At 53.1% G+C, this 27,072-nt stretch overlaps 1 protein-coding gene across 1 annotated transcript in view; it reads left to right on the top strand.

Annotated features, from left to right (window-relative positions):
• LOC140075960 (keratin, type II cytoskeletal 8-like) overlaps window positions 1-21,649 on the top strand; it is a 48,118-nt gene extending 26,469 nt beyond the window's left edge. Inside the window, exons 8-9 of the mRNA XM_072122417.1 lie at window positions 20,519-20,568; window positions 20,716-21,649. Of these exons, the coding sequence (XP_071978518.1) occupies window positions 20,519-20,568; window positions 20,716-20,855 (190 nt within the window). The 3' untranslated portion in view covers window positions 20,856-21,649. The remainder of the gene's footprint in view (window positions 1-20,518; window positions 20,569-20,715) is intronic.
• The last annotated feature ends 5,423 nt before the right edge of the window (window positions 21,650-27,072 follow it).

The raw sequence follows: 27,072 nt of genomic DNA, 5'->3' as shown, positions 1-27,072 counted from the left end.
GGCTTGATCCTCATAAAGAGACACTTCCTGTCCCACTTGGACTGGGGACCATAGATGTTAATAAGACGAAGTTCTTGTCCCTTCATGAGGACATCCAGGATCAGGCACCTCCCCATTTCTAACTCAATAACTCGTCGGCATTCTACCGGTGCGGTAAAAAGGACCGCCACTCCGCTATACGGCTCGGCCGCAAGAGACCAATAGGAAGGTCCGTGTCTCCATTCCCTCTTAGCTTTAAACACGGCCGCCAAATCTGGCAGCCTGGTCTCCTGCAAAAATAAAATGTCGGCTTCAACACGGCCGAGAAAATCAAAGGCCGCAAATCTAGCCGCATCAGACTTAATGCTGGCGACATTAATGGACACCAGCGTCAACGGAGTGGGTGCCTCCATCATGAGTGATTGAGTTAAACGGCTTTCTTTTTACCCATCTTACCACCACCCTCGGGAAATGAACACCCCCTTTTTAGACATATTGTGGTGTCCATCTCCCGCACCTCTGATGCTTCAGGGGCAGATCCAGGACCTGCCTCCTCATCCTTGTCTCCAGACTCTGGGCCAGTCTCCCCTCCTGAGGACCCCGACTCCCCAGGGGGAGACTCGGCACCCCCTGCAGGCCCCTCCGCCACCTCTGGCCCTTCACCCTCAGCCCCTCCATCGGCAGGAGAGGCTCCATCCAGGGCCAGGAATCGATTTGAAAGTTCGACCAGCGGGGGGTTGGTTGCACCTTCCTTGGGTACCTTAGTCAGGGAGGGAGAAGATCTTACACCTCCCTTCTTTTTACTCTTTTTCTTCTTTTTGGCGCCACGCTTACGCTTTTCCTCTAGCCACGCCCTATTATCCTCGTCCATACTCTCATAATGGGAGGAGTCTGAGGACGTGGCACCTTCCTCTCTCTCGATCCTCCTGACCTCCTCATCCAGTACATCATCCCCTGGGGCCTCAGCGACAGGTGTGGTCTCCAGGACAGCGCCAGAGGTTGTCCCAGCAGCCCGAGACTCCCTCCGCTCTCTCTCCTGTTGACGCTTCTCTAGACGCCTTAGCTGGGCAGGCATCCTTTTCCTGTCTTTCTTCCCTGGCCCCTCCATTCCTCCGCCTCTGCTAGTCCCCTCCCCAGCAGATTCAGCCTCATGGCTCTCATCCGCTGAGGTTGAGCCTGCATTAGCGAAGGAAAGAGGACAACGACTGTACGGGTGACCGAGATCACCACACAGGTTACACCTAATCTGCCCTGTACAGGATGCAGCGAGATGGCCGACACCCCCACACAACGCACACTTCTGCACGGTGCAGTTTGCGCTGAAATGTTTGGGGTCACCGCACCTGTGACACAGCTTAGGCTGCCCCCGGTAGAAGATCAGGATCCGATCCCTCCCCACGAAGGCTGATGAAGGGATGTGGGCGACTGAGTTACCTGAACGCCTCAACTTCACCATGAAGGTCCAGGCCCCTGACCAGATACCATACTCGTCACGATTTTTTTCCGGTAATCCTAGCACCTCTCCATAAAGATTCATCCAGGTCATGATAGTGATTCGTTACGGGTAAGAACGGTCAATTTCTTGAGTTCGCTCTGGCGGGACACTGCTTGCACAGCAAAGTCCCGCCACTCGGGCTCGTTGTATCTCAGCTCATAGTTGGACCAGAAGAGCTCAAGCCCCTACGGCCGAACAAAGCTGACATCAAACTCAGATGCTGGACCAGCACCAACATCAGGGGACATGACCACCTCCGCATCTTCGGGCACAAGGGACGGGGGCCCCCCCGCAGAGCATCGCCCAGAGGGGACCACAACTCTTGTCACACTTGTGCCCTCCGCATCATCGGTACTTCTCCTGGGGCTTGGTAACATTCGCCGCTGTTCTTTAGCCGGTGTGAGGCGCCGCTGATCTCCAATTTCCGTAGAATTCACATTATCCCCAACACCAACACAGAATAACACTTTTTGTCTGGGAGGTCCAGAGCCCTCAGCCTCAGCGACCCCTCCACACTGCCGCCGCCCCTCAACTAAGTGATCAGCGGCAACAGCATGAAGAGGCGCCGAGGCACCAGAAGCTGCCACCAGTGCCGGGCTATCCCCCCCTCCCACTGGGGGATGCACCACAGCACTGGATTTTGATGTTATCGCCACTGCCAAGCCGCCCTGACTGTCCGGCCTTGCGGCCGATGCCTCCCCTGCCCCCCCACTGTCACCACAAACAAAGACGGAGCCCATCGCCACATCAGATGTCACACCTGTAATCTCCCTGCACCTTTGCACCGGGTCCACAGCAGAACTCGGGGGGGTTTGGGTAGCAGGGCTTGCACAGTGAGCTGACCCTGCGCTTTGCCCGGGGGGGGGTGTACAGGGAGGGGGGTAAAGATGAATCTTACCTCTTCTTGCTGCTTTGGCCTGGTCTTCTTACTCTTCCTCCGGCTGCTCCCCCCAGCGGCTTCCTCTGGGAGTTCGTCACCAAAAGAAAAGTTCTCCATGCGCACTGGAGACTCGAGCAGCCGGATCTCCGCCATGAGCGCCCCTCCCTGGCTGCCGGTGTCACTGTCCTCCCCCGAGCGAGGTGTTACTGCTGGCTGTCCTGCAGGGGGCCCACTGCACGAGGCCTGCTGATCTTCCTGCAGGCCACCAGGTGGGAACTGCTGCTCGTTATCATCATCATCATCATCCTCCTCCACCTGGCTCACAGGCTGCAACCCCTTCAGCCTTTGCTCTCTGTTATCAGCCATTTGAGCAAATCTATCATCATTAATAAGTTTTTCCTTAAACGGCCCACTGTTCTCACAAATAAAGGTCTTTCTTTTTGTCAACTTATCAATTTCAGCTTTCAGGCGATTAATCTCTCCATTTATTTCCATTTTGCGCTTCTTTGGCGCGGTGTTCGCCCTAGCGCGGGCACATCGCAGCTCCTCCCGGAGCCTCCTGATGGTCTTACTTGCCTCTTCATACTCACAGAGGTGGCTCTGGACCCGGGAGGCATAGGTGGACAAAGACTCCCGGGGCCCCTGCACCGCCCAGCCTCCCCCCGCATGGTCAGCCTTACCTCTGTGAGCACTCCGCTTCATGGCTCCAGCCCCGGAAGGACCGCTCTCACCCGCACCATCATGGACGTCCAGCTTCTGGGTCTTTCTCTTAATACTAGACTCAGGGGGGGTAGGAGTCACACTGCTGCGACTCCTGGTGGAACGTCTCACCCCTGAGTCCTCCATAGCGCTGGCCGGTAGCTGGCTACCCCTGCCCCCCGCCGGCCTGGCCCGGGAAGCAGGAGCCTGGGGCTTGCCGCTCTGGCTCATGCCTGGAAACCCACCCCCTCCCTGGGAAGGGAGAGAGCAGGCCCCAGGTGGAGGTGGATTATTCCTGGAGCTCAGAGCAGCAGCAGCACACAGCCTCTCACAGCAACAGACAGAGCTTAACGAGGTAACGAGCTCCAGAGATGCACTCACTATCTGCTGCTGGTGCAGTCACTGTGTACATACATGACATTACTTATCCTGTACTGATCCTGAGTTACATCCTGTATTATACCCCAGAGCTATACTCACTATTCTGCTGCTGGTGCAGTCACTGTGTACATACATGACATTACTTATCCTGTACTGATCCTGAGTTACATCCTGTATTATACTCCAGAGCTGCACTCACTATTCTGCTGCTGGCGCAGTCACTGTGTACATACATGACATTACTTATCCTGTACTGATCCTGAGTTACATCCTGTATTATACCCCAGAGCTATACTCACTATTCTGCTGCCGGTGCAGTCACTGTGTACATACATGACATTACTTATCCTGAACTGATCCTGAGTTACATCCTGTATTATACCCCAGAGCTGCACTCACTATTCTGCTGCTGGTGCAGTCACTGTGTACATACATGACATTACTTATCCTGTACTGATCCTGAGTTACATCCTGTATTATACTCCAGAGCTGCACTCACTATTCTGCTGCTGGTGCAGTCACTGTGTACATACATGACATTACTTATCCTGTACTGATCCTGAGCTACATCCTGTATTATACTCCAGAGCTGCACTCACTATTCTGCTGCTGGTGCAGTCACTGTGTACATACATGACATTACTTATCCTGTATTGATCCTGAGTTACATCCTGTATTATACCCCAGAGCTGCACTCACTATTCTGCTGCTGGTGCAGTCACTGTGTATATACATGACATTACTTATCCTGTACTGATCCTGAGTTACATCCTGTATTATACCCCAGAGCTATACTCACTATTCTGCTGCCGGTGCAGTCACTGTGTACATACATGACATTACTTATCCTGAACTGATCCTGAGTTACATCCTGTATTATACCCCAGAGCTGCACTCACTATTCTGCTGCTGGTGCAGTCACTGTGTACATACATGACATTACTTATCCTGTACTGATCCTGAGTTACATCCTGTATTATACTCCAGAGCTGCACTCACTATTCTGCTGCTGGTGCAGTCACTGTGTACATACATGACATTACTTATCCTGTACTGATCCTGAGTTACATCCTGTATTATACCCCAGAGCTGTACTCACTATTCTGCTGCCGGTGCAGTCACTGTGTACATACATGACATTACTTATCCTGTACTGATCCTGAGTTACATCCTGTATTATATCCCAGAGCTGCACTCACTATTCTGCTGCTGGTGCAGTCACTGTGTACATACATGACATTACTTATCCTGTACTGATCCTGAGCTACATCCTGTATTATACTCCAGAGCTGCATTCACTATTCTGCTGCTGGTGCAGTCACTGTGTACATACATGACATTACTTATCCTGTATTGATCCTGAGTTACATCCTGTAAATCTTTTATTTTATATAAAAATGAAAAACATAACAACAATAAACATAAATGAAGCCATAACTTCTGGCAAAATAATTACAACAAATATAATCGAAAATAAACTTACAAAACCTCCTGGCCCAGCCACACACACTCACCACATACTCAGCATGAGAACAACCAAAACCCTCACACAGTCCCACCACCTAATTTTTTTTTTTTTTTAATAATTTTTTTTTTATATATATATATATATTTTTTTTTTTTCCCATAAATAACTAAAGAATACACAACAAAAAAAAGACATAAAACAGGAAATAAAAACATTAAATATAACTAACTAAATCCCACGCCCATCACCCTCCCCCCAGACACTGGTCTAACGTCCAAAGTTTGCGCTATATAGTCCAGACCAGTGCCCAGGATCGTATAGTCCAAATCCCGTCCACCCCCCTCCCAACCTAACACCCTAACACCAACACCCCAAAACCAACCAGCCTATATACACAAGAACTATAACTACATATAACTATAAATAAATACACACTGTACACAAGATACAAATACATTAAACAAATCAACATAACAAAACCAAACCACATAAAGCCCAGGTTCGGCGCCTGCAAGCCCCACATCACTACATGCTCAGAAACAAAACAAAAATCTACTGTGCAGCATCAGCCCCAACACCAGGAGTGGAGATGACAGACTAAGGGACACTAAAGGAGAACCCCCTCCAAAGGAGAGAGGCCCTCCCCGTGCCCAGCCTCTCATACTCCAGAGAGCGCACCTTCACCAGGTCACCCAGAATGTTCCTAACCACCTCATCCACCGGGAGGATTTTACGCTGCGTCGATACTAAACACCGTGCGTTCCACGTGTGGTACCTGACCACTAGACTGACTAGGAATAACGTGCAGCGGTCCCGGGCACCCAGGCCTCTGAATGCTCCATAGGCCCACTCCGCATAGGAGAGACCGGCCAACCCGGGCCAATGGATGGAAGCGCCCACCCGGTTGTACACCTCTGTGTTAAAGGGGCACTGAAGCAGGAAGTGGTCCATGCTCTCCAGCAGGCCACCGCACTCCTCCCGGGGACAACCCCTTTCCTCAGAGCTCCTACACTTCAGATTGTCCCTCACACACAGCTTTCCATGGAAGCAGCGCCAAGTCAAGTCCCAAAACTTCAAGGGGATCCTGATGGAATTCAAAAGACCTAAACCCACCCCCAGATCCCGACTTGGGCAATCCCTGAGGGCCAGAGGCTTCTGGAAATGGGTCAACAGAACCCTTTTGTCAAGGACTTTCCTTGACATGGTCCTGATCTCCCACATTCCCAGACCCCACCGGCGAATCACCTTCAGAACCGGGGTAGCATAAGCCGGAAGATGCCCATGCGGTGTACGAAGATCCTTCACTCGCCCTCCTGTCTCCCATTCCTGGAAGAAAGGCCAAAACCATCCCCTGCAGGAGTATACCCACGGAGGAGCCCTCTCTTTCCAGAGGTTTGCGATATTGATCTTAAGAAAGGTATTCACTAGGAACACCACAGGGTTGACCATACACAACCCTCCTTGTCTCCTCGTGCGGTAAGTAACCTCCCTCTTGATTAGGTTCAGCCTATTCCCCCATAACAGCTGGAAGAACAGACTGTAGACCCGAGTCCAGAGGGGTTCTGGCAACATGCACACACTGCCCAGATATATCAGCAATGGGAGCAGGTAAGTTTTAATCAAGTTCACCCTTTCCCTGAGGGTCAAAGACCAACCCTTCCACTGGTCCACCTTCTGAGCGGCGATCTTAAGCCTGCCATCCCAGTTTTGCATGGGGTAATCCCCCTGGCCAAATTCGATGCCGAGAACTTTGGCAGAATCTTGGGGCCCTGGAAGAGTGTCCGGGAGATCAAACCCTGGATCCCCCTCTCCCAGCCAGAGACTCTCACACTTATCCCGGTTGATCTTGGACCCAGAAGCCTCTGAGTAGCGGTCAACCTCTGACATCACCCATTGCGCCTCCCCTCTCGAGGACACAAAAACGGTGACATCATCGGCATACGCTACCACCCTTAGAGTGGCTTCCGATGCCGCCTGGTCCATCCCGACTCCCACCAACGGCCCACGATCAACCCTCCTAAGGAATGGGTCAATCGCGAACACGTATAAAAGTGGGCTCAGAGGACAACCCTGGCGAACACCAGACCCAACCTCAAAAGAGCGGCCAATCCAACCGTTCACAAGCGGGAAACTCTCTGCCCCTGTGTACAAAACCTTAAGCCAATTGACAAACTCCCCCGGCAGGCCATACCTCAGAAGGACAGACCAGAGGTACTCGTGGTTAACCCGATCAAACGCTTTTGCCTGATCCAAGGACAGCAAGTACCCCTTCCAGTTACCAGCCCTGCCCTGCTCCACTGCCTCCCGAACACAAAGCACAGCACTAAATGTACTGCGGCCTGGAACAGAGCAGTGCTGGGTCCCCGAAAGGAGCCGGGGCGCAAACTGCACCAGCCGATTAAACAGCACCTTTGCCAAAACCTTTCTGTCCGTATTGAGAAGCGCTATGGGACGCCAGTTCTCAATACGAGATCGGTCCTTACCCTTTGACAGAATGATCAGGGCAGACCTCCTCATTGACTTCGGCAGAGCGCCCGAGGAAAGACACTCATTGAATACCTCAGTCAAGAGGGGAACCAAGGCGTCCTTAAAGGTTTTATAAAACTCAGATGTTAAGCCATCCGGACCTGGCGATTTCTTGAGGGCGAGCCCTTCAATCGCCAGGCTGACTTCCTCTTCCCTGATCATCTCTGTCAAAACATCAAGAGAGGGGTCTACTCCTGGCTCAGGGACAGTTTCAGCCAGGAAAGCCGACATCACATCCCGATCTAGATCCTTCCTGCCCAAGAGGTGCGAGTAGAAGGATCTGACGACCTCCAGAATCCCTGATCTGGACCTTTTCAGGGATCCCGTACTGTCAACCAGTCCTGTGACAACTTTACCATTCACTGACATCTTGCAGTTTCTGTAAGGGTCGGGCGAGCGGTATTTCCCGTAATCCCTCTCAAAAACCAAAGATGCGTGTCTATCGTACTGACACCTCTTCAGCAAGGATTTCACTCTGGAGATGTCCTCACGACTACCTCCAGTCGAGACGAGATGCTCGAGTTTCCTCCTCAGGCCCTGATACAGGCGGTACCTGTCCAGGCTCCTGAGGCTCGAGAGCTGGCGGAAGAATCTCGCCACCCTTTTCTTGAGCATCTCCCACCACTCTGACTTACTGCTACAAAGGCCCAGCAATGGTACCTGGCTCTGAAGAAAGTCCTCAAAGGATTGTCTGATCTTCGCTTCTTCCAGGAGAGACGAATTGAGCTTCCAGTAGCCTCTTCCCATCCGGGGGGTCTCTGTAACATTCAGAGAAAACAAAATTAAACAGTGGTCGGAGAACTCCACCTCAACAACGGACACTGCTGAAGAAATGGCTTCCTCCTTTAAATAAAACCTGTCTATTCTAGACCTGCAGCTACCCCTATAATAGGTGAACCCCGCGTGGCCTGGGGTGTGCCGGATGTGGACATCCACCAGGCGAGCCTCACTGGCTATGCTATTAAGAGCGACGCTATCATAAGTCAGCTTGTCTCTGGAACCTCCCCTATCCTGGGACCTCGTGACAGCATTGAAGTCCCCTCCAAAGACCACCTGCCGACTTGTAAAAAGGTAGGGCTTGATCCTCATAAAGAGACACTTCCTGTCCCACTTGGACTGGGGACCATAGATGTTAATAAGACGAAGTTCTTGTCCCTTCATGAGGACATCCAGGATCAGGCACCTCCCCATTTCTAACTCAATAACTCGTCGGCATTCTACCGGTGCGGTAAAAAGGACCGCCACTCCGCTATACGGCTCGGCCGCAAGAGACCAATAGGAAGGCCCGTGTCTCCATTCCCTCTTAGCTTTAAACACGGCCGCCAAATCTGGCAGCCTGGTCTCCTGCAAAAATAAAATGTCGGCTTCAACGCGGCCGAGAAAATCAAAGGCCGCAAATCTAGCCGCATCAGACTTAATGCTGGCGACATTAATGGACGCCAGCGTCAACGGAGTGGGTGCCGCCATCATGAGTGATTGAGTTAGACGGCTTTTTTCTTACTACCTCCCTTCCCTCTACTGTCCTCTGAGGATGATCCCTTTTCCCTTTTACCTTCAGAATTGGGGCAGCTTCTTTTTAACGAAATTGAGGTGTCCATGTTATTACTGGCCCCCAAGGACCCACCCGGACCACCCTCTCCTTCGTCCTTGTCTCCTGACTCTGAGTCAGTCTCCCACTCTGAGGACCCAGCATCCCCAGAGGATAGAGACTCGGCGCCCCCTGCAGGCTGCTCCGCCGCCACCTCCAGAACCCCACCCTCAGCCCCTCCTTCCGAGGAGGCGATCTCATCGAGGGTGAGGAACCGGTTGGAAAGCTCAACCAGAGGGGAGGAAGTTTTCCCTTCCTTAGGTACCTTAGATACGCCGCGCTTTTTCTTTTTCTGCTTGCGCTTATTTTCTAGCCAAATCCTGTTATCCTCATCCATACTCTCATAATGGGAGGACGTGGAGGACATGGCACCTTTCTCGCGCTCCATCCTCCTGACCTCCTCATCCAACTCATCATCCCTCAGGGCCTCAGTAGCATGATCAGCCTCTGAGGAAGGACCAAGGGTCACCCCAGCAACCTGAGGCTTCCCCAGTTCTCTCCCTTTTTGTCTGGCTTCAAGCCGCCTCAACTGAGAAGGTGACTTATTCTTGCTTTTCTTCACAGGCCCCTCAGCTCCTCCACCTCTGCTGGTACCTTCCCCAGCAGAAGCAACCACATGGCTCTCCTCCACTGGGGTCACAACCGCATTGGCAAAGGAGCGAGGACAACGGCTGAAAGGGTGACCGAGCTCACCACACAGGTTACACCTAATGTCCTTACAGGATGCAGCGAGATGACCTAGCCCACCACACAAAGCGCACTTCTGCACTTGGCAGCTGGCGCTAAAGTGTGTGGGGTCACCGCACCTGTGACAGACCTTCGGCTGCCCCTGGTAGAAAATCAGGATTCTGTCCCGTCCAAGAAAGGCTGAAGAAGGAATGTGGGCGACTGTGCCGCCTGAACACTTCAACTTCATCATGAAGGTCCAGGCTCCAGACCAAATGCCAAATTCATCGCGGTTTTTCTGAGGTACCTGAACTACTTCGCCATAACGACTCAGCCAAGTCATGATGTCCATGCAAGAAAGTGACTCGTTACGGGTCAAAACGGTCACTTTCTTGACTGTGTTTTGGCGAGACACTGCTTGCACAGCAAAGTCTCGCCATGCGGGCTCGTTCTTTGCCAGCTCATAATTCGACCAGAAGAGCTCTAAGCCCTCCGGCCGAACAAAGCTGACATCGAACTCCGGAGTACCATAAGGATGTATCAGGGCAAAGATGTCACTAGCCCTAAAGTTCATCTTCAGGAGGAGCTCCACCACCCTTGACCTGGGTGGGCATGCGTCACTGCCCCTCCAGCGAAGACGAACCACATTCCTACGGGAAGCTCCGGGCCCGGTTGTGGGTAAAGACCATACAGTCTCTCCCCCCCTTTTCTCTTGGAAGGCTGCCAGGCCATGCCTGTCTGTCCAGAAGGACAGATCAACCTCTCTCCCCTCTACATTGATTGACTTTTCCCCTCTCCTGAGAGCCTCCAGAAGACGCCTTTGCAAAACGCTGTTCCCAGAGCCAGGAGACAAGGAGTCAACCCCACTTGCCCCAGCGGTGACACCCGCATAGCTCCTTATGGGAGCGGCCACCACTGGGGGTGCAGATGGATCAGCACTCCTACCAGGATCCCCCCCATCACCATTCACCACCCCCACATTCACCACACTATGTACATTACTGCCTCGCTTCCTTGCATCACTGCCTCGCTTCCTTGCATCACTCACACCAGCTGGGCCAGGAGGACCTGGGGTTGCCTCGGCGTCACTGGACACTGGGGGTAGAGCCACCTCCATAGCTGATACAGCCTGAGAAGAGGCAGCTCCAACCCCGATCTTACTTTTGCCCTCTGCCTCATTGGCATTAACCCCTTGTTGTCCAGTAGTTTTTCGCTGCTCGCTGGATGCAAGAGGCCTCTTGTCTTTATTAACTCCGGACAGTCTCTTATGGTCATCTCCAGGGTCAGATGCACCAATACAAAATAACACTTTCCCTGTGCCCTTTCCCACAGGCTGCACAGGACGATTGGGAGGCGCTGCACCACAAGCCCCAGCAGCCCCATCACACTGCCGCTGCTCACCGGAGCTAGATGCAGCCACAGCGCTAGGGGCCACAGGAGCCACCGTCTCTGGCACCGGGCCACCCCCCCCTCCCACTGGGGGGCAGCGCACAGTACCAGGACCTGCTGGATCGCCCTCACTGTCCGGCCTTTCAGCCGATGCCTTCCCTGCACCATCCTTGCTACTACAAACAAGGCTGGTGCTCTGCGCCATGATGGAACGTGGCTTTGCACTCTCCCCGCACCCTGGCACCGAGTCCACTGCAGGATTCGTGCTGGGCTGGGTAACGGGGCCTACACGACAGGCTGGCACTGCTGCCCGCCCGGAGGAAACAGGGAGGGGACGAAACACCAGATTCACCTCCTGAGACGCCTTGATCTTCTTGGCTCTCTTCTTTCTCTTTAGGTCGTCATCTGGCATATCATCGCCGAAGGAAAAGTTCTGGAGGTGAACTGGGGACTCAAGCTGACGTATTTGAGCCATTAGCGCCCCTCCCTGACCGCTGCCATCACTTTCCTCCTCCAGGTTGGCAGAGCCGCAGCCTGATGGTAATGGCGCTTGCTCCGCAGGCAGCCTGTCGTGCGAGGCCTGCTGGTGTTGGCGCAGGCCACCAGACGGACACGGCAGGTCTTCCTCATCCTCCTCATCATCGCCATCATCCGCCTGGATCTCAAGCCCCTTCAGCTTTCTCAGCTTATCCTGGCGCATTTCTTCAAACCTCATGTCGTTCTCCAGCTTTTCCCGGAACGGACCGCTGTTGTCACGGATAAGCCGACGCTTCTCCTCCAGAGCGGTGACCTCGGCTTTAAGCCTGTTGATGGTGATAAGAAGATCAGGTTTCTTCTTCTTAGTGGCCACCCCCGCTAGGGCCAAGGTCTCCCTTATCTCCTCCTGGAGCCTCCTCAGCGCTTTTCCGGCTTCCTCGTACTCACGGAGGTGCTCAGCAATCCGGGAGCCATAGATGGTAGCAGACTCCCGGGTTTTTAGATCTCCCCATGCCTTTTCCACACCTCCGTGAGCACCCAGCTTTCCAGCTGAACCACCCAGCTTTCCCGCACATACACCCAGCTTTCCAGGAGGAGCACTTAGGCTGATGTCACTTGCCTTGATCTTTTGTGTTCCGGAGACCTTGCGGCTTCCCTGGGTCTTGGGGGTGGCAGCCGAGGTCACATCGCTGCGTCCTTGGCTCCGGGCAGATCTTCTTACCCCCTCCGCTTTGGCCGGTATCTGGCTTCTCCTGCCCCCCGCCGGCCTGGTCCGGGAGACAGGAGCCTGGGACTTTCCTGGCTCACTCATCCCAGTAACCCACTCCCTCCCTGGGGAGGAGAGAGCAGTCCTGGGTGGATGGAGATTGCTCCAGGTGGTGCAGGAGCTCAGCAGCACACAACCACACCCGTCAGTAGCTCACAGCAAAATGAGTCAGCACGAACTATTCTGCTGCTGGTGCAGTCACTGTGTATATACATGACATTACTTATCCTGTACTGATCCTGAGTTACATCCTGTAGATCTTTTATTTTATATAAAAATAAAAAACATAACAATACAAACCAAACATAAAATATAATATATACAAAATATATACAATGTCTTACCTGCTGGTCCAGCCACATTCACTCCTAGCAAAAACAATAATTTAAAATACACCAAAAATAAATAAACACCAAATATCACAACCCCCACCCAACCGATTGTCACATCCTCAACCAAACCAATAAACAATAAGACAAGCCACACCCACAAATAAACATAAATGACTATAAATATACATAAACCCACCCCACACCCTCTAATAACAAACCACCCCACACAGATCACATCCCACACCCATTTTTTTTTTTTTTTTTAATAAATATAAATATATAATAGCAAACACATAATACACATAACACTACACTAAACTAGATCCCTCGCCCGCACCCTCCCCTTCCCCCCAGACACTGGTCTAACGTCCAAAGTTTGCGTTAAGTAGTCCAGACCAGTGCCCAGGGTCATAGAGTCCAAGGTCAGTTCATAAATCCCAAAATCCCACCACCATCACCCCCCTCCCAACCTAACACTATGTCCCAAACCCCACTATATACAATATATACACTGATTACAACATAACATAAAGAAAACAGAATACAAATAAAACCTGAACAACATAAATACAAACCACATAAAGCCCAGGTTCGGCGCCTGCAAGCCCCTACATCTCTATAACCTCAGAACACAAAACAAAAATCTACTGTGCAGCTTCAGCCCAACACCAGGAGCGGAGATGACAGACTAAGGGACACTAAAGGAGAACCCCCTCCAAAGGAGAGAGGCCCTCCCCGTGCCCAGCCTCTCATACTCCAGAGAGCGCACCTTCACCAGGTCACCCAGAATGTTCCTAACCACCTCATCCACCGGGAGGATTTTACGCTGCGTCGAAACTAAGCACCGTGCGTTCCACGTGTGGTACCTGACCGCTAGACTGACTAGGAATAACGTGCATCGGTCCCGGCCACCCAGGCCTCTGAATGCTCCATAGGCCCACTCCGCATAGGAGAGACCGGCCAACCCGGGCCAATGGATGGAAGCGCCCACCCGGCTGTACACCTCTGTGTTAAAGGGGCACTGAAGCAGGAAGTGGTCCATGCTCTCCAGCAGGCCACCGCACTCCTCCCGGGGACAACCCCTTTCCTCAGAGCTCCTACACTTCAGATTGTCCCTCACACACAGCTTTCCATGGAAGCAGCGCCAAGTCACGTCCCAAAACTTCAAGGGGATCCTGATGGAATTCAATAAACTCAAACCCACCCCAAGATCCCGACTTGGGCAATCCCTGAGGGCCAGAGGCTTCTGGAAATGGGTCAACAGAACCCTTTTGTCAAGGATTTTCCTCGACGAGGTCCTGATCTCCCACATTCCCAGACCCCACCGGCGAATCACCTTCAGAACCGGGGTAGCGTAAGCCGGAAGATGCCCATGCGGTGTACGGAGATCCTTCACTTGTCCTCCTGTCTCCCATTCCTGGAAGAAAGGCCGAAACCATCCCCTGCAGGAGTATACCCACGGAGGAGCCCTCTCTTTCCAGAGGTTTGCAACATTGATCTTAAGAAAGGTATTCACTAGGAACACCACAGGGTTGACCATACACAACCCTCCTTGTCTCCTCGTGCGGTAGGTAACCTCCCTCTTGATTAGGTTCAGCCTATTCCCCCATAACAGCTGGAAGAACAGACTGTAGACCCGAGTCCAGAGGGGTTCTGGCAACATGCACACACTGCCCAGATAAATCAGCAACGGGAGCAGGTAAGTTTTAATCAGGTTCACCCTTTCCCTGAGGGTCAAAGACCAACCCTTCCACTGGTCCACCTTCTGAGCGGCGATCTTAAGCCTGCCGTCCCAGTTTTGCATGGGGTAATCCCCCTGGCCGAATTCGATGCCGAGAACTTTGGCAGAGTCTTGGGGCCCTGGAAGAGTGTCCGGGAGATCAAAGCCTGGATCCCCCTCTCCCAGCCAGAGACTCTCACACTTATCCCGGTTGATCTTGGACCCAGAAGCCTCTGAGTAGCGGTCAACCTCTGACATCACCCATTGCGCCTCCCCTCCCGAGGACACGAAAAGGGTGACATCATCAGCATACGCTACCACTCTAAGAGTGGCTTCCGGTGCTGCCCGATCCATCCCGACTCCCACCAACGGCCCACGATCAACCCTCCTAAGGAATGGGTCAATCGCGAACACGTATAAAAGTGGGCTCAGAGGACAACCCTGGCGAACACCAGACCCAACCTCAAAAGAGCGGCCAATCCAACCGTTCACAAGTGGGAAACTCTCTGCCCCTGCGTACAAAACCTTTAGCCAATTGACAAACTCCCCCGGCAGGCCATACCTCAGAAGGACAGACCAGAGGTACTCGTGGTCAACCCGATCAAATGCTTTTGCCTGATCCAAGGACAGCAAGTACCCCTTCCAGTTACCAGCCCTGCCCTGCTCCACTGCCTCCCGAACACAAAGCACAGCACTAAATGTACTGCGGCCTGGAACAGAGCAGTGCTGGGTCCCCGAAAGGAGCCGGGGTGCAAACTGCACCAGCCGATTAAACAGCACCTTTGCCAAAACCTTTCTGTCCGTATTGAGAAGCGCTATGGGACGCCAGTTCTCAACACGAGATCGGTCCTTACCCTTTGACAAAATGATCAGGGCAGACCTCCTCATTGACTTCGGCAGAGCGCCCGAGGAAAGACACTCATTATATACCTCGGTCAAGAGGGGAACCAAGGCGTCCTTAAAGGTCTTATAAAACTCAGATGTTAAGCCATCTGGACCTGGCGATTTCTTGAGGGCGAGCCCTTCAATCGCCAGGCTGACTTCCTCTTCCCTGATCATCTCTGTCAAAATATCAAGAGAGGGGTCTACTCCTGGCTCAGGGACAGTTTCAGCCAGGAAAGCCGACATCACATCCCGATCTAGATCCTTCCTGCCCAAGAGGTGCGAGTAGAAGGATCTGACGACCTCCAGAATCCCTGATCTGGACCTTTTCAGGGATCCCGTACTGTCAACCAGTCCCGTGACAACTTTACCATTCACTGACATCTTGCAGTTTCTGTAAGGGTCGGGCGAGCGGTATTTCCCGTAATCCCTCTCAAAAACCAAAGATGCGTGTCTATCGTACTGACACCTCTTCAGCAAGGATTTCACTCTGGAGATGTCATCACGACTACCTCCAGTCGAGACGAGATGCTCGAGTTTCCTCCTCAGGCCCTGATACAGGCGGTACCTGTCCAGGCTCCTGAGGCTCGAGAGCTGGCGGAAGAATCTCGCCACCCTTTTCTTGAGCATCTCCCACCACTCTGACTTACTGCTACAAAGGCCCAGCAATGGTACCTGGCTCTGAAGAAAGTCCTCAAAGGATTGTCTGATCTCCGCTTCTTCCAGGAGAGACGAATTGAGCTTCCAGTAGCCTCTTCCCATCCGGGGGGTCTCTGTAACATTCAGAGAAAACAAAATTAAACAGTGGTCGGAGAACTCCACCTCAACAACGGACACTGCTGAAGAAATGGCTTCCTCCTTTAAATAAAACCTGTCTATTCTAGACCTACAGCTACCCCTATAATAGGTGAACCCCGCGTGGCCTGGGGTGTGCCGGATGTGGACATCCACCAGGCGAGCCTCACTAGCTATGTTATTAAGAGCGACGCTATCATAAGTCAGCTTGTCTCTGGAACCTCCCCTATCCTGGGACCTCGTGACAGCATTGAAGTCCCCTCCAAAGACCACCTGCCGACTTGTAAAAAGGTAGGGCTTGATCCTCATAAAGAGACACTTCCTGTCCCACTTGGACTGGGGACCATAGATGTTAATTAGGCGAAGTTCTTGTCCCTTCATGAGGACATCCAGGATCAGGCACCTCCCCATTTCTAACTCAATAACTCGTCGGCATTCTACCGGTGCGGTAAAAAGGACCGCCACTCCGCTATACGGCTCGGCCGCAAGAGACCAATGGGAAGGCCCGTGTCTCCATTCCCTCTTAGCTTTAAACACGGCCGCCAAATCTGGCAGCCTGGTCTCCTGCAAAAATAAAATGTCGGCTTCAACGCGGCCGAGAAAATCAAAGGCCGCAAATCTAGCCGCATCAGACTTAATGCTGGCGACATTAATGGACGCCAGCGTCAACGGAGTGGGTGCCGCCATCATAAGTGATTGAGTTAGACGGCTTTCTTTTTACCCATCTTACCACCACCCTCGGGAAATGAACACCCCCTTTTTAGACATATTGTGGTGTCCATCTCCCTCACCTCTGATTCTTCAGGGGCAGAACCAGGACCTGCCCCCTCATCCTCGTCTCCAGATTCTGGGCCAGTCTCCCCTCCTGAGGACCCTGACTCCCCAGGGGGAGACTCGGCACCTCCTGCAGGCCCCTCCGCCACCTCTGGCCCTTCACCCTCAGCCCCTCCATCGGCAGGAGAGGCTCCATCCAGGGCCAGGAATCGATTTGAAAGTTCGAGCAGCGGGGGGTCGGTTGCACCTTCCTTGGGTACCTTAGTCAGGGAGGGAGGAGATCTTACACCTCCCTTCTTTTTACCCTTTTTCTTCTTTTTGGCGCCACGCTTACGCTTTTCCTCTAGCCACGCCCTATTATCCTCGTCCATACTCTCATAATGGGAGGAATCTGAGGACGTGGCACCTTCCTCTCTCTCAATCCTCCTGACCTCCTCATCCAGTACATCATCCCCTGGGGCCTCAGCGACAGGTGTGGTCTCCAGGAGAGCGCCAGAGGTTGTCCCAGCAGCCCGAGACTCCCCCCGCTCTCTCTCCTGTTGACGCTTCTCTAGACGCCTTAGCTGGGCAGGCGTCTTTTTCCTGTCTTTCTTCCCTGGCCCCTCCATTCCTCCGCCTCTGCTAGTCCCCTCCCCAGCAGATTCAGCCTCATGGCTTTCATCCGCTGAGGCTGAGCCCGCATTAGCGAAGGAAAGAGGACAACGACTGTATGGGTGACCGAGATCACCACACAGGTTACACCTAATCTGCCCTGTACAGGATGCAGCGAGATGGCCGACACCCCCACACAACGCACACTTCTGCACGGTGCAGTTTGCGCTGAAATGTGTGGGGTCACCGCACCTGTGACACAGCTTAGGCTGCCCCCGGTAGAAGATCAGGATCCGATCCCTCCCCAGGAAGGCTGATGAAGGGATGTGGGCGACTGAGTTACCTGAACGCCTCAACTTCACCATGAAGGTCCAGGCCCCTGACCAGATACCAAACTCGTCACGATTTTTTTCTGGTAATCCTAGCACCTCTCCATAACGATTTATCCAGGTCATGATGTCAAAGCAAGATAGTGATTCGTTACGGGTAAGAACGGTCACTTTCTTGAGTTCGCTCTGGCGGGACACTGCTTGCACAGCAAAGTCCCGCCACTCGGGCTCGTTGTATCTCAGCTCATAGTTGGACCAGAAGAGCTCAAGCCCCTCCGGCCGAACAAAGCTGACATCAAACTCAGATGTGCCATAGGGATGGATCAAGGCAAAGATGTCAGCCGCCTTGAAGTCCATCTTCAGCAGCAGCTCAACTACCCGTGCCCGTGGGGGACACACATCACTGCCACGCCACCGAAGACGGACCACATTCCTACGGTTAGCACCCGGCCCGGTTGTCGGGAGCGACCATGGTGTCTCCCTGCCTCTTTGCTCTCGGAAGGCAGACAGGCCGTGCCTCTCTATCCAAAATGACAAATCAACCTCCTGCCCCGCTACATTGATCGTCCTTTCACCTTTCTGTAAGGCCCGCAGGAGGTGCCGTTGCAAAAAGCCGTCCCCAGAGCCCAGAGACGAGGATGATGGACCCCTACTTCCCCCAGCAGCGACACTGGCATAGCTCTTAATAGGGGCCGCCACTGGGGGAGCAACCGGACCAACCCCTGTACCCACCACATTAACACCACCCACCTCCATGTTACTTTCAGCCGCTCCATCAGTCCCTCCATCACTCACCCCGATAACTGGTAACGGTTCTGCACCACTCACACCATTCACACCAGCCACCACAACATTACTGACACCATTCTCACTAGCCACCACAACATTACTGACAACATTCACACTGGCTGGACCAGCAACAACATCAGGGGACATGACCACCTCCGCATCTTCGGGCACAAGGGACGGGGGTCCCCCCGCAGAGCATCGCCCAGAGGGGACCACAACTCTTGTCACACTTGTGCCCTCCGCATCATCGGTAGCAGATGTTATTTTACTTCTCCTGGGACTTGGTAACATTCGCCGCTGTTCTTTAGCCGGTGTGAGGCGCCGCTGATCTCCAATTTCCGTAGAATTCACATTATCCCCAACACCAACACAGAATAACACTTTTTGTCTGGGAGGTCCGGAGCCCTCAGCCTCAGCAACCCCTCCACACTGCCGCCGCCCCTCAACTAAGTGATCAGCGGCAACAGCATGAAGAGGCGCCGAGGCACCGGAAGCTGCCACCAGTGCCGGGCTATCCCCCCCTCCCAGCGGGGGACGCACCACAGCACTGGATTTTGATCGTATCGCCACATCCGAGCCGCCCTGACTGTCCGGCCTTGCGGCCGATGCCTCCCCTGCTCCCCCACTGTTACCACAAACAGAGACGGAGCCCATCGCCACATCAGATGTCACACCTGTAATCTCCCTGCACCTTTGCACCGGGTCCACAGCAGAACTCGGGGGGGTTTGGGTAGCAGGGCTTGCACAGTGAGCTGACCCTGCGCTTTGCCCGGGGGGGTGTACAGGGAGGGGGGTAAAGATGAAACGTACCTCTTCTTGCTGCTTTGGCCTGGTCTTCTTACTTTTCCTCCGGCTGCTCCCCCCAGCGGCTTCCTCTGGGAGTTCATCAGCAAAAGAAAAGTTCTCCATGCGCACTGGGGACTCGAGCAGCCGGATTTCCGCCATGAGCGCCCCTCCCTGGCTGCCGGTGTCACTGTCCTCCCCCGAGCGAGGTGTTACTGCTGGCTGTCCTGCAGGGGGCCCACTGCACGAGGCCTGCTGATCTTCCTGCAGGCCGCCAGGTGGGAACTGCTGCTCGTTATCATCATCATCATCCTCCTCCTCCACCTGGCTCACAGGCTGCAACCCCATCAGCCTTTGCTCTCTGTTATCAGCCATTTGAGCAAATCTATCATCATTAATAAGTTTTTCCTTAAACGGCCCACTGTTCTCACAAATAAAGGTCTTTCTTTTTGTCAATTTATCAATCTCAGCTTTCAGGCGATTAATCTCTCCATTTATTTCCATTTTGCGTTTCTTTGGCGCTGTGTTCGCCCTGGCGCGGGCACAACGCAGCTCCTCCCGGAGCCTTCGGATGGTCTTGGTCGCCTCTTCGTACTCACAGAGGTGGCTCTGGACCCGGGAGGCATAGGTGGACAAAGACTCCCGGGGCCCCTGCACCGCCCAGCCTCCCCCCGCATGGTCAGCCTTACCTCTGTGAGCACTCCGCTTCATGGCTCCAGCCCCGGAAGGACCGCTCCCACCCGCACCATCATGGACGTCCAGCTTCTGGGTCTTTTTCTTAACACTAGACTCAGGGGGAGCAGGAGCCGTATTACTACGACTTCTGGTGGTACGTCTCACCCCTGAGTCCTCCATAGCGCTGGCCGGTAGCTGGCTACCCCTGCCCCCCGCCGGCCTAGACCGGGAAGCAGGAGCCTGGGGCTTGCCGCTCTGGCTCATGCCTGGAAACCCACCCCCTCCCTGGGAAGGGAGAGAGCAGGCCCCAGGTGGAGATGGAACCTGCCTGGAGCTCAGAGCAGCAGCAGCACACAGCCTCTCACAGCAACAGACAGAGCTTAACGATGTAACGAGCTCCAGAGATGCACTCACTATCTGCTGCTGGTGCAGTCACTGTGTACATACATGACATTACTTATCCTGTACTGATCCTGAGTTACATCCTGTATTATACTCCAGAGCTGCACTCACTAAGATGGTGTTTCCTTTCAGATTGCAGAACCATCCCTCCAGTTCTCAGGTCAGCGCTATAGATAAGTTGGGTGAGTATTTTATCCTATTGTGTCCTCATATTCCTGTGCTTGTCCTTCCATGTTATTCTGTTTGATCTTAATATCAATGCATGTGATACAGTGTTCTTAGCCTTTGTATCTAAGCCATTTATATGTGTGATACTGTCACTTCTGCAGCCAATATGTTGAACTTTGATGGGAAAACTTCTTCTGCGCCAAGAAACACCCCGATCGCCAAGAAAGTTCTCCTGGTGAAGACGATCGAAACAAGCAATGGCAAACAAGTCTCCGAGGCCAAACACTACACCCAGGAGTGACTGTGCGGAGGTCCCCCATGGCACCACCAATACTCACAGCTATGAACAAATCTGTCACTGCCGCTAATATCCTCCAAACACTACCAGATCTGATGAAGCTCCAACCTTACATCTGTTTATAGTAGGAGAAGTGCATTCTGGGAGATGACAGCAGGAGACTATGGGCTACCTGTATGCTATACCTGGTGCACAACTCACAAAATCCTACTATTCACAGCTGAGGGTTTGTTGCATCTGTATCCAGCGTAGACCGTACTCATAATATAAACACCCTGATCTCAAAACTGATACATTTACCTGCACTGATACATTGTAACAAACTAGGATTAGAATTTTGTCCTACTATAAAAAGGATTCAACTGTTACAAACCTTCAGTTGTAAGAAACTCAAACTTGAGGACAGAAAATAGAGAATCAAAAATAGGTGATAGTCACAGCTTTCCTTAAATCATTCCCCGCATTCTTATAGAAGTCTATAGGTGATGGTCATATCTCCTTCCCTGCACAGAGCATGCCCACAACACTCCCTCATAGAATTCTATAGGTGATGGTCGCAGCTTCCCTCTTACCTTTCCCTGCACAGAGCATGCCCACAACACTTGTCTGTTGAAGTCTATGGCTGATGGTCACAGCTTCACCCCCGCCTGTCCACAACACTCCCATAAGAATCTATAGGTGATGGTCCCATTCCCGGTCCCTGCACAGGTCACAGAGCATGCCCATAACTATCTACTATAGAAATGTCTGTTAGCACTGTATATCCTGATGAATAAAGTGTGTTGGAGATCTCACAATCTGCTGCTGTGCCCTCTCTTCATACAAGTCAATGACCAACTTCGGACAATGAGCCACAATGTGACTGCTGTAAAGCAATTCTCTTAATGCTGTAAGAGCAGCTCAGGGAAGATGGCTGCCCTCAGGTCATGTACAGAAAATAGAACAAAGAATACGTCAATATATATACGTAAACTAAAAAAAATATTAGAAAGTAAGAGTTATGATTCAAGTTAGGGGATTCTGGTGTGGTGAAGAAGGGCATGTGAGGGGGAGTGTGGTGAAGAAGGGCGTGTGAGGGGGAGTGTGGTGAAGAAGGGCGTGTGGGGGGGGAGTGTGGTGAAGAAGGGCATGTGAGGGAGAGTGTGGTGAAGAAGGGCGTGGGGGGGGGAGTGTGGTGAAGAAGGGCGTGTGAGGGGGAGTGTGGTGAAGAAGGGCGTGTGAGGGGGAGTGTGGTGAAGAAGGGCATGTGAGGGGGAGTGTGGTGAAGAAGGGCGTGTGAGGGGGAGTGTGGTGAAGAAGGGCGTGTGAGGGGGAGTGTGGTGAAGAAGGGCGTGTGAGGGGACGTGTGGTGAAGAAGGGCGTGTGAGGGGGAGTGTGGTGAAGAAGGGCGTGTGAGGGGGAGTGTGGTGAAGAAGGGCGTGTGAGGGGGAGTGTGGTGAAGAAGGGCGTGTGAGGGAGAGTGTTGATAGCCCGTAGGCGTATAGCCGTGGGGCTAGGGACTGCAGGCAGTCAGGGGTCAAGTAGAGGTGAATGGTAGTGCATCCCCTTTAAGGGTTAATTGTTTGGCGGGCTGTGGGCTACGTGACTGTGGGCTGGGCGATTATTAGCCACACCTGGGGGTTGGGTTTAGGTTTTAAAAGAGGGCCGGTGATCCCACTCACCCTCTTCCAGGAAATCTTCTTCTTCTGCGAGGACCATGGCTTCTGACGACGCCGTTCGGCAACGACTCCGCACTGAGGGCTCTGCCTGGCTGGCCTCTTTACTAGCGGAGGCCCAGGCTGGATCACCCCCGGCGACAACTTCGCCCGCTCCGGACGTGCGCCGCTCTGGTAGGCAAACGCGGCCGCCGCAGCGCTTGTCCCCCTCAGCGCAGGCAGCCGCGCGTACCCCTGTAGTGCCCACCTCCCAGTCCTGCGCCTCTCCTCCTGATCCGGTCGGGAGGCGCGATCCCCCTGCAACACCGCGGCCGGTGGTCGCGACTAGGAGAGGGGAGTCTCCCGACTTTGTTCCCCCGACTCCGGTGCCGGCTGCTCATATGACTGGCCGGGGCCGGCGGCCTTTACCTAGCGCCGGCGCCGGGAAACGAGGGGTTAACCCCTCCTGTTCCCGCGGCGCCGGCATGAGCTGTGTAGCCTCTCGCACCACAGCTAGTGATAGGGTGCACCCTGGCTCTGCTTCTTCCTCGCCCCCGGCCTTAGCTGATGTGCCAGGCCTGAGGGCAGCTGGTTCACTACTGCCCACCCAGCCCCAGGCCTTGGCCGTTAACCCCCCTTCCAGGCGACCAGCTGCTTTAGTATTTAATCACCCTCCTTCATCCGCTATAGGGACGGCTGATCATGATGATGGTGTCTCAGAGGAAGAACTCCTGGGATCTGATCTTGCGCCACTTGATCCGCGGACACTAGTAGTTCCGGCCCCACTAGTGGCACCCATGATGGCTGGGGAGCTTGGCCCTGGTTACGTGCTAGCCCCAGGGTCCCGCCGGGCTTCCTCTGTGCTGTCCAGGGTCAGCTCCAGTTCCAGCCGACGCTCTGCCTCCTCCAGGCGTCGGGCGGCTTCCCGCTCGCGTTCTGGGAGAAGCAAGCGGCGCCGGTCACGTGATGGTCGGTCATCGTCCAGGTCAGGGTCTTCCCGCTCCTCCCGGCGCGCATCTTCAGACTCCTCCAGGACTCCATCTCCAAAGAGGCGACATAGCGGGAGCAGGTCCCGCCGCGGTTCCACTGGTTCGGTTCGCTCCCGCAGGGGTATGGCGCCTGCACCTTCGGCTACAACTTCCACAGCAGAGACGTCAGCAGTGGTACCTTCTCCGGCGACTGGTGAGTCAGCCTGCTTGCAGGCTTGGGGTGGGTCGGGTTCTGATGCTGCTTTGTTATCATCTATCAGGTCATTACTGGGGTCACCGGCTGCGGTGGTTCCGGCCACTCAGTCGCTGTCCACTCAAGGAAAACCCACGGCTGAAGCATCCACATCCACGTTTACCCCGTCAATAACCGCTTTCAGAGATAACTATTTTTGCGGTGTTTCTCCTCTGGGCTATCATCTTTCTGATGACACAAAGGACAAGATTTACCGCAATGATTATGTGGATATCTGGTCCTTGGTGTCTGTGAATTCGGTGACAGTTGACAAGGAAAGGCGTGTTGAACGTGGTGTTGAGAAAAAGCCGAAAGTGGCAAAAACGTTCCACAATTGGATTCAGGCTTTTTCTGTGTTGGGTTGCGTCCTGACACAGAAGTCGCCGGATAAGGCGCCTCAGTTGTTTGTATATTTGGATGTTATTTTTAACGCTTTCCGGACTCATGGTGGTACTGCATGGTGGAGGTATGATGAGGAGTTCAGGAGGCGGCTGGCTCAAAAGCCTGAGGTTGGATGGGATAGTAAAGCCACGGATGTATGGCTCAGAATTATGTCGAGTTCAAAACCCTTTCCAGCAGCCGCCTCCTCCTCTTCCTCATTCTCAACCCCGCTTGGTTCCCTGGGGCCGGGGGCGGCCCGAAGGTCGGGAACATGCTGGATGTATAACGAGGGCCACTGTCGTTTCTACGGGTCATGTAAATTCAGACATGAGTGCTCCAATTGCGGGGGAGCACATTCTTCCATCTGCTGTTCCCGGCCGGCAATTACGGCCCCCCGCCCTCAGAGTGTCGGTAGGCCAGAGGACTCCGGTACGCGTATTAGAGATGCTGCCGTGGCTCGCCCAGTATCCCAAGAGGGCGGAAGCCGCCCTACTTAGGACAGGTTTTTCCTTTGGTTTCTTTATCCCATTTCTCCCAAGTGACTCTCCAGTTTTTTCAAAGAATTTAAAATCAGTTTTGGAGCTTCCAGATGTCGCTCGTGGTAAGATAGCCAAGGAAGTAGTATTGGGTAGAATGGCAGGACCATTCCAGGATTTACCTTTTCCTAATTTGCGGGTTTCTCCCCTCGGGGTTGTGCCGAAGAAGGAGCCTGGTAAGTTCAGGCTCATACATCACCTGTCCCATCCAAAAGGATCTTCGGTGAATGATGGTATTAGTAAGGATTTAGTGTCCGTGTCTTACGCCTCTTTTGATAAGGCTATCAGCCTTGTTTGCACAGCAGGCCAGGGGGCCCTGATGGCAAAATCTGATATTAGAGTCTGCCTTCAGGCTCCTCCCAGTACATTCCGATTGTTTTCATTTATTGGGTTGCCAGCTGGACGGCGATTTTTACTACGACATGTGTTTGCCTATGGGCTGTTCTATTTCCTGTTACTATTTTGAGGTCTTTAGCACTTTTTTGGAGTGGGTCCTCAGACAGGATACGTCCTCCTCGCTGGTAACCCATTATTTGGACGACTTTTTATTTGTAGGCCCCCGGGAATCAGGTCATTGCTCATTCCTATTAACTTCCTTTTGCCGTATTGCGCAGCGTTTTGGGGTACCTTTGTCAGCTGAAAAGACCGAAGGGCCATGTACTGTTCTGTCCTTCTTAGGAATTGAAATAGATTCAGTGGCAATGGAGTTTCGGCTACCCTGCGAAAAGCTAGCTAAATTGCGTTCGGCATTGGCAACTTGCCTAACAATGCAGAAAGCCTCTCTACAGCAGATTCAATCATTGTTGGGGTCGTTGGTCTTTGCGTGCCGCATTATGCCAATGGGTCGGGTTTTTTCAAGAAGGCTCTCCTTGGCTACTGCCGGAGTTCGCGCGCCACATCACCGTATCCGCTTGACTAAGGGAATCAGAGCAGATTTGCGAGTATGGGACAATTTTCTTGAAAATTATAATGGGCGGACATGCTGGCGGGAGGCGGAAATAGCCAGCCCAGACTTACAGTTGTTCTCTGACGCTGCGGGAGGTTCGGGTTTCGGTGTATTGCTAGGCTCCACGTGGTGCGCTGAATGCTGGCCGCCGAATTGGCGGGAACGGGGTTGGTGTGCGAACTTGACGCTTTTAGAATTTTTTCCCATTGTAGTGGCTGTGGAATTATGGGGTGGCCGGCTAGCGAACAAATCCGTAGTGTTTTGGACGGACAATATGAGCGTAGTGCAGGTGGTGAACGGGCTTTCGTCATCCTCTCTCCCAGTTCTATGTTTATTGCATCGTTTTGTGCTACGTTGTCTTCAGTTTAACATTTCTTTTAGAGCCAAGCATGTACCAGGGGTTGAGAACAGAGTTGCTGATGCCCTTTCTCGTTTTAATTGGCAGGTATTTCGGGCGCTATGCCCTTTGGCGGACGCGGAGGGGACCCCATGCCCAGGCTCCCTGTGGTCCACCCTGGAGGCCAACTTTTCCCTTTGATCCGGTCGTCTGTCGCCCCATCCACCTGGGCAGCGCACGGTAAAGCATGGGGGGAGTGGTGCAAGGTAGCTGGGGACTCGGGTTTTTCAACAGGGGCAACTCGTTTGGAGGTTACATTGCGTTATTTAGAAGGTTTAAGGGAGCAAGGGTTGTCTGGTTTGTGCGCACAACGGCGGTTAGCGGGTGTTGCCTTTTTCTTAAAGCTTTATAGGTGGGCTGATGTAACTCAGAGTTTCTTCATCAAGCAGGTCATAAAAGGCTGGAAGAAGGATTCAGTGCGGCGGGAGTCCCGCCGTCCGGTTTCCTATTCTATTCTTATCCGCTTATTGCCTCAGTTGGAAACCTTGTGTCAGGATGCCTTTGAGGCCACCTTATTCCATGCTGCCTTTGTCCTAACATTTTTTGGGGCCCTTCGAATATCCGAATTGGTCCCTCCAAGTAAGACAAAATCGGGGGGGCTTCTGTTTGAGGATGTCTTTGTATCAGCTGGGGGTCTGCGCTTTAGGATACGTAGGTCAAAAACGGATGTATTCGGGCGAGGCTGTTGGGTGTCGCTGCGTCCGGTTGGAGGTTTGGCATGCCCGGTCGCCGCAGTTGAACGTTATTTGACTGTAAGGGCGGGTGGGTTTCAATTTCTGGCGCATGCTGATGGTTCTCCTCTCACTCGCTTTCAATTTACTATAATTTTCAAAAAAGCGCTGGCTGCCGTCGGACTCCCTCCGGGTGAGTTTGGCACCCACTCATTCAGAATAGGGGCAGCTACTACTGCAAGCGAATTGGGGCTTCCTGACGCAGAAGTTCAGAGGATTGGGCGGTGGAAATCTGAATGCTTTGCTGGCTATATTCGCCCCGATTTGCTTATTAATTGATTTTGTTTTTCCTTTCTAAATCCCCTACCCCATTCCCCTCTTTTCTTTAGATTCTCGGCCAACAATATGGATCCTGGGACACTCATTCATCTATT

Source organism: Engystomops pustulosus, chromosome 8 (assembly GCF_040894005.1).
Source record: "Engystomops pustulosus chromosome 8, aEngPut4.maternal, whole genome shotgun sequence".
NCBI classification, from domain to species: domain Eukaryota; kingdom Metazoa; phylum Chordata; class Amphibia; order Anura; family Leptodactylidae; genus Engystomops; species Engystomops pustulosus.
Note: the sequence above shows the minus strand (reverse complement) of the source record. Positions and strands in the feature narration are given on the sequence as shown.